We start from the raw sequence: 14,664 nt of genomic DNA on the forward strand, positions 1-14,664 counted from the left end.
CCATCAGCAGTTCAAAGATGGTATGTACAGGATGCCACTGAAACTGCGTGAATGGTGTTGCTACACTCCCAACACAGCAGCAGGAACAGGGAAGTGTCACCCTTGGAATGTGTCACATCAACAGCTTTCCCAGCTTCTGTTCTGTAAAAACGTGGGTACCACCGTGGAGGCTGAAGGTTCAGCTTAAACACAACCTTTGCAATAATCTGTTACTTCTGCAAACTTGCAAAAATTGATGCTGCACAACAGGCACATTTGCACGTTTTCAAAAAATCAAAATCAAAAATAAATCAGTTGGTTTTGCATGCATCCCTGCTATTTGAAAGGATAAAAATAATTAGCAAATAAAAATGCAGTGTATGGTGATCACTGCCAGATGGTACCAACCACAGAGTACGGGTATCTGTTGAATTTTCCCAGTTACACTGGATTTCTTGTGATCACTAACACATTTTTACTGTGTGCTTATATATGTGAAAGGGCTGAACTCTAAAAATATTTAAAAAATCGTCAACAAATGCTCAAACTCTCCTACACCAAAAACACCAATGAGAAACACTCTCCAAGGTCACTGCTCCTGTTAGCAGAACACACCTTTTATGTTCCTTCTGGCAAACAGGTGATGTGAAATTAGGATGTTTGCAAAAAACAGCAGTATGGTTGACAGTACTATTTGATTAATGATTTGCTTCATTGTCAGATTTGATTCTCAGTCTGAAGTCCAACAGCCTGTGGTGCTTTCTAAACTCTTTGCCTGATAGTTTCTGTGTAAGGATTGGAAAAGTGGACAGTGCACATTCCAGGAACATTTTTGAGCAACATACTCTATCTTAATATCGGCTGCTCACTAAAATAATAGTGAGCAGCTGTTATTAAGCCAATATTAACAATGCCTAGGCTGTTCTAGGCACTGAAGAAAGTCTGTCCTGTCCCACTGAAAAATGCATACACAGGTCCTAATCAAATATTGTCATTTCTTCTACTTTCGAAGGTTTCCAAAAGTGAGTGAGAGTATAAAGGATAGTGCATCAGGCCTTCTGTGAGCTTCCACCATAAAAATTGTTGTTATTTTGTTTCCAGAGCTTCACGGCTTATGAGTTGAGATGTTGACAGGAAAGAATATTTTAGATTTTGAAGAGTTCACAATATATCTGCCAGCTCTGCACAAGGATGGACATGCTACTTGGCTTGCCAAGTGACCTGTGCTTGCAAAACACTGATATTTGCATCAGAACCATAGGACACTGTTTTGGATGGCTTTGCTTTCAAAATATGAATAAACAACAGTTCTGGTTTCTGTACTCAGAGGTAAGTTGTTGTAAGTTGTCTGTCTCTTCCAACTTCTTCTTGGTCCCTGATGCATTCCTGGGTCTCGTCTCTACCTCTTCCCTTGATACTGTAGTGGCAGCTGGTAGATCTGTGGTGGAAATATGTATGACAAGATCCCATCAGAATGCCCACATTCTCTGTCTGCATTGCTCTGTTGTTTCCTGGACAGTGATCATAGTAGTGGAAGTAGGGGAGACCAAGACCCCTAAGACCAAGACAATAAATGACCCCTTCCTTGCTCCTGCTTCTACCATCTCCTTTGTCATTACAGAAATTAAGGCACCTGTATTCTTCTCTTTAACTGTTGCTACAGTTTCCCTTGAGAAGAAATATTTTTTTTTGATACTATATTCCACCTTTGCCGTAAAATATTAAATTATTTTAATAGGACCACTAATAAACAGAGAGGCAGTGGTAGAAAAATTAATGCTTGCAGTGCTAATCCTATCATTGAATTCGTATAGGAAACAGGAGGCAAAAGACTGTTCATAGCAGCAGCAATGAGGATATGATGCATGGCACAGAGATGTGATCCTGTCGCCGTATCTTAGAAAAGGAAGCAGACACGCAGTTGAAACACAGCGATGGGTAGGGGCTCTGCTTTCTTTTGCCTGCCGACGGCATGCTAAGGCTAACTCCTGAAATCAATTCATACTCCTTTGCACAGCTGTGGACTGCCTTAGGTCTGATGATAAACTGCATGTGAGTACCTTTCGTGAACTGGTTCCCCAACAGCACAGAAAAGCACACATGGCCCAGAATAGTCTTGGAGCTCATCAGATCTGTATGTTGTCCGCTGCAACACCCTGAACAGCAATTTGTGGCCACCCCTTGTAGAAATGCAGTCAAAGCTGGCCCCGATCCAACATTCATAGGCTTTTATAGACTCGAAGGCTCTAAAAATAATGCATTTGAAATAACACACTCAAGACCAGAATGTGACAGCCCCCTGGAGCACAGCTCCAGTGCCTGAGGATCGGTAAGTGGGGACTAACTGCATTGATCATTTCTCTTCCCTGATCATATGAACATAATATCTAAGAGTCCGAGATCAGCTGCCAGTACAAACAATTACAGACCTGAGGACCATTTCCCAAGCGACTGCTGCCAGCAGACTTGTACCCGCCCCACAATACTCCAGGACATGGGAGAATGCAAACCTGTTCTCGCTTTTCTTACAATGTTTGCTCAGCAGCGTTCCAAGTCTGCAGACCTACTGTTGGGCATGATCTGTGTGCCACCCGCCCCACTAATATTACTCTCCCACCACACAAAGTAGGAACTTTCAAAATCTTTTCAAAACCAAACAACCTGAGCAAAAAACCAAAAAACTTTAAAGAAAACAAGGGTTTCCTTCCTAGACCTGTAACACTTTCCTATGTTTCTTTTTCAGGTAAGAAAGAGGATCCAGGGACATCTTTAGTTGTCTCCATTCAGATTTGACCCCATTCCAACCCCAATACAGAAGGCAATCATGTGAAGCAATTGCAAGAAGAGCCGAGCAGCTTTTCTTTTGGGACTCTCTTTGTATGTGCTATGATTTGTGCTACATCCCCAACTCTTGCCATGCTTCAGGCCCCAGCACTTTTTTCAAAATCTGGCAGCCTCTTATTCTACAGTTCTCACAGAAAGCACAGACAGGGCCTTACATCTGCACTGCACAAGATTTACAGCTGTGAAGTGTGACAACTGGTTACACGTACCCCCATTCATGCTGCTCTGGCTATGCACAGGGCCCTTTACAATCAAGGGAAGCAAAATATACATAACTGCTTTGGGACAATGCATGTTTTACAGGGCGTAATAAAAGAGACTAAAGGCAAGAGCTCTTGAATACTATTTCTAGCTGTGACACTTTGTCTGTGTGCCCTTGGGAATGCAAACTCCGTATTTAAGCTCCCGTGCATGTTTATTCCTTACAGAGTCTACATGCTTTTTAGCTGGTGAGGTCAGCAGTTGTCCAGTGTGTTTATGTGAACCATGCATATAACACGGAAGAAATATGAAGCTCCAATAACATACAAACCGAAAGGAATACATTATCAAGGTAAAACGAAAAAGATAAGAGTATTGCTTATACATTGGGGTGGGGTGCGGGGGGGGGAGGGGTGTAAGTATCATAAATAAATAACAGCCTAAGTAGACTTCCTTGACATTATGAAATTTTTGTTTTGCAGTAGGCAAGCTGTCTTTCCTGCAATTACAGACAGGGATCCATTATGACAGTGCTACAACTGAAGCACAAACACTACAAGTACTATTTCCTTTTGTTTTATAGGCACATATTATAAGATCTACACAGGCTTTAATTTGTGTTACAAGTTGAAATCCATAAGCAGCAGTCTCACAACCAGTAGCCCTTGTTCTTGTGGGGGGGGGTTTCAACTTACCAGATGCCTGCTGGAAATACAACACAGCAGAGAGGAAACAGTCTAGGATGTTTTGGGGGTGTGTGGAAGATGATAACTTCCTGACACAGCTGCTGAATGAGCCAAGTAGGGAAGGCATCCTGCTGGACCTTTTTCTTGTGAACTGTGAAAGGCTCATGGGAGATGTGAAGGCTGGAGGCTGTCTTGGCCACAGTGATCACGAATTAATAGAGTTTTCAATTCCTGGAAGAGTAAGGAGGGGGTGTTAGCAGAACTGTCACCCTGTACTTCCAGAGGGCAGGCTTCAGCCTGTTCAGGAGACTGGTTGGTGGAATCCCTTGGGATGCAGTCCTGAAGGGCAAAGGAGTCCGGAAAAGCTGGACACTCTTCAAGAAGGAAATCATAAAAGAGCAGGAGCAGGCTGTCCCCATGGGCTGAAAGATGAGCTGGTGTGGAGGAAGACCAGCCAGTTTGAAGAGAGAGCTGTGCTAGAGCTCAGGAAGAAAAAGAGGGTTTGTGACCTTTGGAAGATGGGTGGGGTGGGGTAGGGGACAGAGAGACTCAGAAGGGCTATAAAGATCTCATGAGGCTATGCAGGGAGAAAATTAGAAGGGTCACAGCCCCACTGGAGCTCAGCCTGGCTACCAATATTAAAGAAAATAAAAAATGCTTTTATAAATACATAAACAAGAAAAGGAGGACTAAAAAGAATCTCCATCCTTTACTGTATGGAGGGGGGAAACATTGTGACAAGTTATGAGGAAAATGCTGAGGTACTTAATGCCTTACTTGCTTCAGTCTTTATTCAGACCTTATTGCTCTATACAACTACCTCAAAGGAGGTTGGGGGGGGGGGGGGGGGGGTTGGGAAGGATGTCTCTTATCCCAAACAACAAGTGAAAGAACATGAGAAAATGACCTCAAGATATGCTAGTGAGGTTTAGGTTGGGTATTAGGAAAGGTTTCTTCACGGCAAGGGTTGTGAAGTATTGGAACAGGCGGTCCACGAAAGTAGTTGAGTCACCATCCCTGGAGATATTCAAAAGAGGTGTAGATGTGCTCAGAGACATTGTTTTGTGGTAGACTTGGCAGCACTAGGTTGACAGTTGGACTAGATGATCTTAGAGGTCTTTTCCAACTTAAATGATTCTATGATTCCACTCCAGTAATATGAAGTGGTCTAAATAGAAATAAACTTCAGATTTTGAGTGTATTACTCAGGAATCAGAGGTATAGCATCCATTTTATCATTCTGTTGATCATTTTGGGAGGGAACAACATGACTGCAGTGTGACACCACCATCAGGCTTGTGATGCAAGAGCTAAGACACAGTCTTACTTTTGGCCAGGGTTAAAACATATCCTTCTTCTTAAAGGAATAATTTCTTTAGCAATTTTCTATTCTCCTCCTTCAGCTAGCACCCTTTTGCACACCGTTTTTTAGAAGCAGTGCTATGTCCCAGCAGTACATGTCTGGGGAGTAAAGCTGTGTATCCTTCTAAACTAAAATTCAAAAGCAGGGACAGCCTTTACCAGAAAATAGCCGGGAGACTCGTTGAATAGTTATCTTTCATATGTCAGAAGAAATCCATTTCACGGTTTGTAGTCCTAATCCAAAGTTCACCGAAGCCTGTGGGTTTTCATTAACTTTGATAGGTTTCAGATCAGATCTTCAAAAAAAGAGACACAAAGTAGTGCACCACCACCTAGATACCAGCCTCTGGGTGGGGGTACAATAAAAGCTGTGCAAAGTAGAACCCAGTTGAGGTTTTCACTCAGCTCTTTCCCACAACCCTTATGCTTCTGAGGAAAATAATTTACAGCTTTAGAATAAATCCTTAGCCAGCTTTCACCCAGTGGGCTTTTCATGAGAATGACTAGAGGTGGGTAGCTAAGGCAACTTCAGCCCTCTTTCTTTAGGTATCTTCATAAACACCATCTGGTGCATGAGGACTGCACATGCTTAGTATCTCACCAATGAAGAAATATCTGCCTTAATCTTCTGTGTTTCATAGTCACATGCATCTCCAGGGAATAACTTGCTTGCATGATGAAGACAGAAAAAGAGTGCAGTTCGGCAGCTCCCGTCGGTGGAGGCCTCTAAGCAGCTTGAAGACAACAACTGTAGCTGCTCTGGACGCCAGGAAAGAGAGGAGTCTTCCTGAAGAGGCAACACAAGTGGACTAACTGATCAGCAGTGCCAACCAGGCAAGCAAAAGGTCTTGCAGACACTTGGAGACTGGATTGTGGGTCTGGCAGAGTGATCCCCTTTGTAATTAGGATGGAGAGAATCCTATCATAAAACAGGAGAGCCTGATGTGTCAAAGGAAAATGGGAGAAGGGGGAGGAATACATATGGGAAATTCACTCCTGAAGCAAAGCAAACTGAAAGAGAGGCTGTCCCCTGGGCATCTGCATGCGAAGATCGATTCATGACTAACAAGAAGAGAGAGAAAAAGGGTGATTAAAAAAGAACCAAGGCATTGTTTGAAGAGAAAGTAGAAAAGAATGGAGAAATATAGAAGTGACAAATAAGAAGAAAAAAAGAAGGGGGGGGGTGTATAAAAGGCAGAAAGATGAGGAAAGGAAGGACAGACTTGTCCTAGAACATGCCTACTTCCAAAACAACATCTGATTTGGGGGTATCTTGGGTAGCAGTTAACTGAGCCAGACTCCCTAGACTGAGAACTACATTTAACAGAAAAAGAGATAACATTTTTTATACAAACAGCAACTTATATTCCTGGAGAGATGGAGAAATATGTGAACTTTGTCTGAAGGCTTATGTTTCCCTTCAGCTGCTCCACACTGAGAAGCCAAAAAATCTCCGGGAGTCATTTTATTATGCTGTGTTTGGATAGTGTGAGGAAGTCATGCTCCAGGCTCAAATTCAAGCCACTACTATAGTCAGAAGAATAATTAAAAATAACAATAGCTTTTTAATTGCCTAAGGTACTTGCAGCTTTATTTCCTTTTCTGCTGAACTGCAGTCATTTCCACTTAAATTCAAGGCGTAGAACAGGATATGCAGGATAAACTGAGAAAATTATTGAATCCTTAAAAATCAAAGGGAGGATGTAGTCTGTCTTCTCAGGTTTTTCCTCTAATATTGTGAAAGTTCTGTAATTTGCTTCTCTCCAAAATATTTGGAAAGGCTCCTTCCTCTTCGCCATGCCTTTATACAATTTCCACTGCAGTCCCCTCAGACTATGGAAGATCACATATGGTATTTCTGACACTGGCAATAAGGTATGTATTATGTTACTATATATGTAATACAACCTTTCATCTCAAATAATTAGAAATACACCGTAACAAGGCAGAACACTGACCTCTGTATGCTATAATCTAAACTAAAGTTCAGGACCCAGATCTGCAGTGAGGTATACACACCAATAAATGCCTATATTTGTTATTGTTGTTGTTTTGAAATCAAAACAAAATGAAACACATAAACCTAGTACTGCTTCCACTTAGATGTGTGGAGAGATTCTTCCTGATTACCACGTCAGGAGGAAAAATACTTCACATATCATCACTGCTTGGCACTCATGTCACACCAGTCACATTCGCTAGGCCAAAAAATGACTAGATGTCAACACTTAGCAGCTGCACGCTCTCACAGATGTGAGTTGCTGACAAATCAGGGAAGACATATGGGTACCTATATATGCCACCTATATTGCACCTGTTATTTGAAGTAAAAAAAAACAGATCTCAATTCACCTTGTTTTATCCTGTTTCCATATTAAAATGTCCCTGGCCATCTAGGCATATTTTTTTCACTGTTGGCCTATGAGGAACCTTGGCAGATGAGCATGAGAACCAGTTTAAACTAGCTGCTTGAACACTTGTCTGCTTCTTGAGGTCTGTAAAGAAAAAGTGGACGCTATGGCAGTCCTCAGGTCCAGTGTGTGGGGGGGTAGGAATACGGACAGTGTTGCTTTGGCACAGATTTTGCACTCTGCTGCTTGAGTGGTAGCAAAAAGATACTCTGGTGTGGTGGACTCTCCAGGCAGAATGGTCACAGTGTCTGCAAGTTGTTAGGTGTAGCAGATCCATAAAAAAGCCTGATAATGTACTTCAGAGCAGATGTAGAGTTAAAATGATAATAATAATAATAATGATAATAATAATAAATCGTTCAAGAGCTATTGAAGCTGTTGATTAGGAGAATCTACTGCTTTGTTTAGATGTGAAAAACCCAACTCTCACAAAAATCCAAGCCAAGATTCCCACTGAATTCAATTTCAGGAGCAACTAAAAAGCTTATAAGGATTAACTGCCTCTGTGTACACCACTGACAGAATTCTCAAAAGTGCACAAGGGCCTCAACTGGAGAGAATTCTCAAAAGCCTGTCATGATTTTGTAGAACTTTTTTATATTTGTTATAGACTTGTCTGGAAAAATAAAAGTTTGGTGTAAATAAATACTGCCTGAGTTCGAATATTCAGAATACCTGAGTTCGAATACCTGAGTTCGAATATTCAGGAGGTCTATCTCAGAATTCAGCCTCAGTTATTTTCCTTTTTATTTTTACATTTTTTTTTCCCCTGTTGTTTCTAGCTAATCCCATTTGTGCTATTTGGAGTCACACATAAATAAATATCAGTAGAGACTACTCACCTTCAGAACTGTGTAATTTTGAAATGGCAGAAGTCTCAAATGCTGGCTGGAGCTTTTTCTCTTTCCTGAAATATTGTATCTTGCATAATATCTCCCCGCTGAAACATTTGTCTTGGATCAAAGAAACTGGCATTGGAAGGCAACTTTTGATCAGAAACACGTAAGGTAAAATAAGTTTTTGCAGTGGGCCACAAACATCGTATTTTTTGTGTCCTCCAGCAACAGATATTTTTGGCTTTGATTTAAGCAGCTGTTTGACATCTTCAGATGTGAAACTGCCTGGGATTGTCATTTCTGTTCTTGGTGAGTCAGCATTTTTCTTTACAAAATCTATTTGTGAATAAATGCCACTAACAAAATCACGACAAAGAAAACTGCATTTGTTACGTGCTGCAGCATCCCAGTTATTAGATCTTACAACTGACTGTATGGTATGAAAGAGAGAGATGTGCATTTGTTCCAAAAGCCATCGGTACTTTTCCTGCTCATTTTTAATATTTCTGAGGGACAACAACAATTCTGACACCTGAAAAAAAAAAAAAAAGGATTTTTTTCTCATTAATGGCTATGAAGATAAATTCTGTGGATGACTAGGAAGTTTTATTTTGTTAATATTTTGTTATTACTTTCATTTTTTAAAAGAATATACGTTTTGATAAAAATCATGGTTTGGTAGACATTAATCTTCATACCATGCAAACAGATCATGCTTGCCACAAAAATCTTGCATCACAAACATAGTATAAAACAGTATTCAAGGGGTAGAAATGAAGATAAAAGCAAAATGATGATGTAAGATATAATGAGCTGTGTTCCCAACACTCCACAATGATGACAGTTCCCTTTGGATTGATTTATATCAATATGTATAGATGTTTCTTTTATAATGTTTATAACAGACTGTAGATGACAACAGCTCCATGAAAACTCATCTCTAATTTTTCTACTTCATGCCTTGATTAACAAAATTGTCCAAAACTACTTTTAAAATGTCGTTTGGCGTGAACAATGCATTCCACTACACAGGCTATGTGTATAAAACAGATGACTAAAAGTGAGAAAATGAACGTAGAGGAGCTGTAACATTTTGTATCCCTCTACTTAGCCTATGTCCTGCACTCAGTGCCAGCAAATCTCTTACCAGGAAGCTACTAAGACGATGCACCTAATCAGGAAAAGAATGTGCTGTTTATTTGCTGTCATATACTATTACGTACTGGATCCAAATATTATGAATTAAGAATCATTTTATTTTACTGAAAACTCATAGAAACCGACAATTTCTGTGTAGATGTAGTTAGCATTGCTTAGAATAAAAACAACTTAGACAGAATGCCTGCTGTTGAGATTACAATGTCCTTCCGTTTTATTCAAATAGCACTCAACATTTACAGAAGAAATCAAGTGAGCTGCTTCCATTAAGATAACTGAGTATTAAGGGACACATGATCTAAAAGACAAAGTGGAATCTGATATCCGGCACTTACTGATGTTCTGATCAAGCATTCTGATATATATAGAACAACCGAGAAACAAACAAAATGATCTTGTTGATTTACTGCATGAACATAAGACAAATATAGATATATATTTTCAGAATAGGAGCAAATTATAGTAATTGAAATACTATGCTTATAAATACTGAACTTGAAATGATAAACTGCTACAAATTCTGGTACCAATTCTTTTTCTGCTACAAAAATTAAATGCAAATATATTTGTGACTCTTAAAAAGTTCCTCTGTATTTTCTTGCTAGGCATCATTCCATTAAAGCCTGGCGTATCTCCTCACTCTGACAGTTCCACTATACATACCAAAGAGCATTTTGAACAAATAATAATTTGGTACTGTAGAGGTACCTAGGCAATTGTTTTTGGAAAAACAAAACAAAACAAACCCCACAACATTGAAGATATAAGGAAGTAGACACAGAAAGCCTACAAATGGGTTTTATACTGTTACAGTTCTCACTTTACAACCAAAAGAGAAAGACTGTTTCTTCTGCTCTGGATCTTCTGGCACTATATCATTCCCAGTTTGATCCATTGTGGCCTCACTCTGCTGAAAAAAATGAAAGACGTTTTAATTAAAATACGTGAAAATGATAGGTTTAAAAGGGGAAAAGTTTAATAGGAAAAATACAAACGCCCAAAAGGGACTCAATTCCACATTTCTCAGCATCCTGTGAATTAACAGTGGTATTTCTGTATTATGCATCTGTACTGGGTCTGGCTGGGATGGAGTTAACTTTCCCTGCAGCAGCCCATACAGTGCTGAGCGCTGCACTTGTAGCTAGGACAGCAGTGGTATCACACACCAGTGTTGTGTCTATTGCTGAGCAGTGCTGGCACAGCATCAGGACTCTCTCTAAGCCTCCTAGGGGGTGGGCAAAAAGTGAGAAAGGAACATCACCAGGGCAGCTGACCTAAACCAGCCAAAGGGATATTCCGTGCCATGTGATGTCACACTCAGCAATAAGGGGTGGGAAAGGAAAAGGGGGAGTGGGGGATGGAAGCTGTCATTATGAAGACATCTGTTCACCCAAACAACCACTATGCATATTGAGGCCCTGCTTGCCGGGACATGGCCAAACATTGCTTGTTGATGGGAATTAGAGAGTAAATTTTTCTTCCTCTCTCTCTCTCTTTCTCTGTGCTTCTGCATGACATTGCTTTTTTTTTTTTCTTTTTTTTTTTTCCTCTTCCTTTTCCCTTAATTAAATTATCCTTAACTCAACCCGTAAGCTTTTTTCTTTCCAGCACACTTTCTTCTCCCCCCTCTTCTAAGGGAGGGGAGTGAGAGAGCCGTTGTGGTAGACTTCAGCTGCCGAGCAGGGTACAGCCACCACAGCACCACAGTACTTTGCCCACCAGTGTATAAAACCCTCTCTAAAATGGCAGGATTTCTCCCTTTCCTTGCGAGACGATTGCCAGTGCCAAAACACCCGAGGGGGCCTCGCCCTTTGGCCTGCTGGGGATCCACCATGGAGGCCACAGCTTGGCCTCCCTGCCCTCAGAGAGGCTCAGAGCAGGGAGCGCCAGGGAGTGCTGAGGGGGGGAAGATGGCCACTGGGGGAAGATGGCGGCCGGGGGAAGATGGCCGCCACCAGCAAGGCCTTGACCTGCTGGTGGTGTTTAATTTTTATTTGGCTAAATTTTACTAAATATTTTACCTGGGGTGAAAAAATTCTCTTTCCTGCCTGCTTTCACTCTCCTCCCACCTCCTGCCCCAAAGGCCGCTTTGGGGAGTGAGAAGTGCCGTGAGCAGTGGTAGGCTTTCTTCAGGCAGCAGGTGACTGTGCAGGCAGGTTTCTTGAGCTAGCAGGGCCGGAGGTGTCAGCAGACAGAAACAAAGCCACTGCCTTTGCAATGCACCAAAACATGCTCTGTTCGAAACTCAGCTTGGGCAGATTCCCACCGGAGTACTATTTTCCAGGAAATATTTTTCAAATTAATAATGAACATAGGGTTCTGTTTTTAGAATTGCGTGCATGCAAAACCTCTTTATTGAGACACATGGGCCTAATTATAACACAAGGCTGTTCTAACCAGTTTTGCGACAGCCCTGGCTGCACTGTTTTCATTAAGACAAAGGATGGCACATATACAGATTTAATGTGAATAGCTTTCTTTGTAAGGACCCAAACCTGGAATTCATGACAGTTGTTCCGAGTCCAGCATAACTGCTTCACAGTTCTGTTACGGGCAATGCCTGAAAGATGAGAACGGTGAAGATCCTTGTTAAATGTCTAACAGCCTTTGAATTTGTGGATTGCATGAGCATTCTGAAATTCTAAGTTAATTGTAGAAAACAGATTCTTCATGAAAAGAATATTGTGGGAGGCAACTGACAATAACCTTGCAGCAAGTAGCTGAGGCTCCCTAGGACGTAGACATGTGATCTCTAGCTCATCTTAATAGGGTAGTTTATGTAACACACACTCACTATAGCTATCACTGTGCTACGGTTTTTCCGTATTTCAGCGAAAGAAAATAGGTTCCTCTCTTGAAATGCACAATGCAACATGATAACAAACTCAGCTTCACTAGCTTAGATTCAAGCACTTGTTTCACTAATCTGCTTGAATCTTAGTTCATAGCTTGAATAGTAAAGGCAGAAATTCAGAAGATGTATCTCAAGGAGAAGCAGTATGATTTCTAAATGAAGCTTCCAAACATTAGATTTACATTATCACTATTTACGCCCAAGTACTGGATTTTCTATTTATTTATTTATTTTTTGTGGAGGGTGGAATGTTCATTAGATATTCACTAGAAAATCAATTTTTACTATACACTTAAACCAAATCTAATTTGCAAACAGGAGGATCACACACTGTAAATTTCTTGTGAAAATGGAGGTTGACAGGAGGAACTATTTCCCATTCCCTACTACCTGTGTTCTTCGTAACATCCCACCACATTAATCTTGCCTTTTCTCCTTACTTGAATACTTGCTTGTATTTAAGCTTCTGATGTGAAACAATTGCAAAGAAGGAAAGAGTGTAATTAACAGCAAAACAATCTAATTTAAATACAGTTTTGCTACCCCATACAACTATTTAGCATTGAATCAGAAGGAATACTGCGCTTAGGAATGAAAGGTCTGCGTGAATGAATCACCATGAACAAATTACAGACTATGGATGAAAAAGGAAGTGGCTGGCTGGAAATCTCTGTGAAATGAATTCTACTATTCCAGTTATTTCAAGTTTCAGAGGCTCTCTCATTTCATTAGCCAGTTAAGGGGAACTTATTCCCGCTATCCAGATTTAGTTTCAGTAAGCTATGAAAGGAATTCTCCATTAAAATGTAGTAAAATCACTATGCAGTCAGTAAAAACCCAAATGAGTAAGGTGTAGGGGATGAGAGCATTCATTTGCAGTAATTCAGAGTTAAGATACAACATAAATGAAGTGCATTATCACACTACGAGTTAGGGGAAAAACTGAAAAATCCAATGTTTTAATAGCAAAAGCTGGCAAGCAAGCTATGCTTTGCACTTTGTTACTCTTCGCATCAGGAGGTCTTAAAGTGATGTGGCATTCTGCATTTCTGTAGCCATCTGCCATCCTTCAGAAAGAGGCAGAAAGCACAGAACAGAATAAAAGGAAGGGCAAACAACACAACAGTTTCGAACAGTATAAGCAAGAGCACTCTGGTATTCATGAAATAAAACAGGAAACAGAACGTGAGAATCAAGGCAGAGGCAGTTCTCATTTTGAAATGAGTGGACTGTAAGCTTGCTGCCATCCTGTGGCAGCAGGTATGCGTTCCCATGAACTAGGGATCTGGGTTGAGTTCATGGAAAAGCTAGATAGGCCTCGTCTAGGAAAGCTGGTTCCACAGTTTGAGGATCTTGTGGAGCTCTGCTACCAGTTAAGATGCACACAGGTTAAGAAATGACCCACTGAAAGGGGCTGTAAGAGATGAGGGCAAAGAGCTTGCTTCAAGTCAGCAGATAGACTTCCCTTACTGTATCTCTCTTTAAGAAAGATGACAGCTACTGCTTAAAAAACTACAATTCAAATGCTGCTCAAACCCAAATGCATGTGGAACTGTGCTAAGTATTTGCATTTTAGCTTTCCTTGTCAAAGCAGCATATTTTGCAAGTGGTAATAAAAATAAAGCAGGACAAACTGCTTGCTGTATGGCCAGCCAATACAGACAAAGAGCATGTATCAGTAATCTCTAGCATTTTCTCCAAAATTTGATAGTATTTCTAAGAGTTATTAATTCAGATATCAGTAGCGTTGTATCTAGTTTTTAAAGGCATACAAACGTAATTCCCTTCCATCCCCTCTGCCCCATCCTCCTTTGTTACTTTTAACAGAATTTCAAGATCAGAATCTTTCATGTTTACGAACAGGCAATATTTATTGTTATAACTGAGAACTCTACATACAGTATTGCACAAAATTATAATGTATCAACTGACAAAACCATGTTCCTATATAACTGTTAATAGCACTTTACAGAAGTTTACTTTAACACACTGTGCGTTGTCAGTAAATTGATCATTCTTAGAGGATTATTTCATGGGTGTATGGAAGTGCAAACTTTCATTCAAGGCATATACACAAAACACATGAAAAGGATTGCTGTGAGCACCACAGGTCCAAAAAAAAAACAAAAAACAAAACCAAAAATCTAACTACTAACAAAAAAACCAACCCTCCCTCCCAAAACAAAACAAATGCACACTGAAACAAGCTGAGTAAGTAACAGCATTCTTAGGAAACACCAGTGCTACTACATTCATAGTCTTATCCCCTAGCAAGAAGCACAGAAATGTAATCTGAAGAGATGCCCTTAACTCAGAGTTTTAGACATACTAAT

At 40.5% G+C, this 14,664-nt stretch overlaps 1 protein-coding gene across 6 annotated transcripts; it reads right to left on the bottom strand.

The window, feature by feature from the left end:
* Positions 1–392: 392 nt before the first annotated feature.
* On the bottom strand, positions 393–12,447 carry LOC121061660. Of its 6 annotated transcripts, none has more exons than XM_040540831.1 (4): positions 10,496–10,618; positions 10,298–10,387; positions 8,326–8,851; positions 393–1,417 (listed from the first exon to the last, which is right to left on the bottom strand). In XM_040540831.1, the coding sequence occupies exons 1-4, from the start codon at positions 10,541–10,543 to the stop codon at positions 1,266–1,268; spliced, it is 816 nt and encodes a 271-aa protein (XP_040396765.1). In that variant the 5' UTR covers positions 10,544–10,618; the 3' UTR covers positions 393–1,265. The 6 variants fall into 6 exon arrangements, with proteins under 6 accessions (XP_040396765.1, XP_040396763.1, XP_040396762.1 ...); XM_040540829.1 differs by lacking the exons at positions 393–1,417; positions 10,496–10,618 and adding exons at positions 5,955–6,936; positions 11,973–12,447 and having other exon boundaries at positions 10,298–10,384; XM_040540828.1 differs by lacking the exons at positions 393–1,417; positions 10,496–10,618 and adding exons at positions 5,955–6,936; positions 11,973–12,447.
* Between the last annotated feature and the right edge of the window lie 2,217 nt (positions 12,448–14,664).

This window comes from Cygnus olor, chromosome Z (genome assembly GCF_009769625.2).
Source record: "Cygnus olor isolate bCygOlo1 chromosome Z, bCygOlo1.pri.v2, whole genome shotgun sequence".
Classification (NCBI taxonomy): Eukaryota; Metazoa; Chordata; class Aves; order Anseriformes; family Anatidae; genus Cygnus; species Cygnus olor.

Bases quoted from the DNA above. Each gene is read 5' to 3' on its own strand.
- LOC121061660 (XM_040540826.1), bottom strand. From the start codon at position 10,543: ATGCATAATACAGAAATACCACTGTTAATTCACAGGATGCTGAGAAAT. The intron at 10,388-10,495 runs GTGGAATTGAGT...CATTTTTTTCAG, and splicing joins TTCACAGGATGCTGAGAAAT to CAGAGTGAGGCCACAATGGA. The intron at 6,937-8,325 runs GTGAGTAGTCTC...CCTTATTGCCAG, and splicing joins AAAATTACACAGTTCTGAAG to TGTCAGAAATACCATATGTG.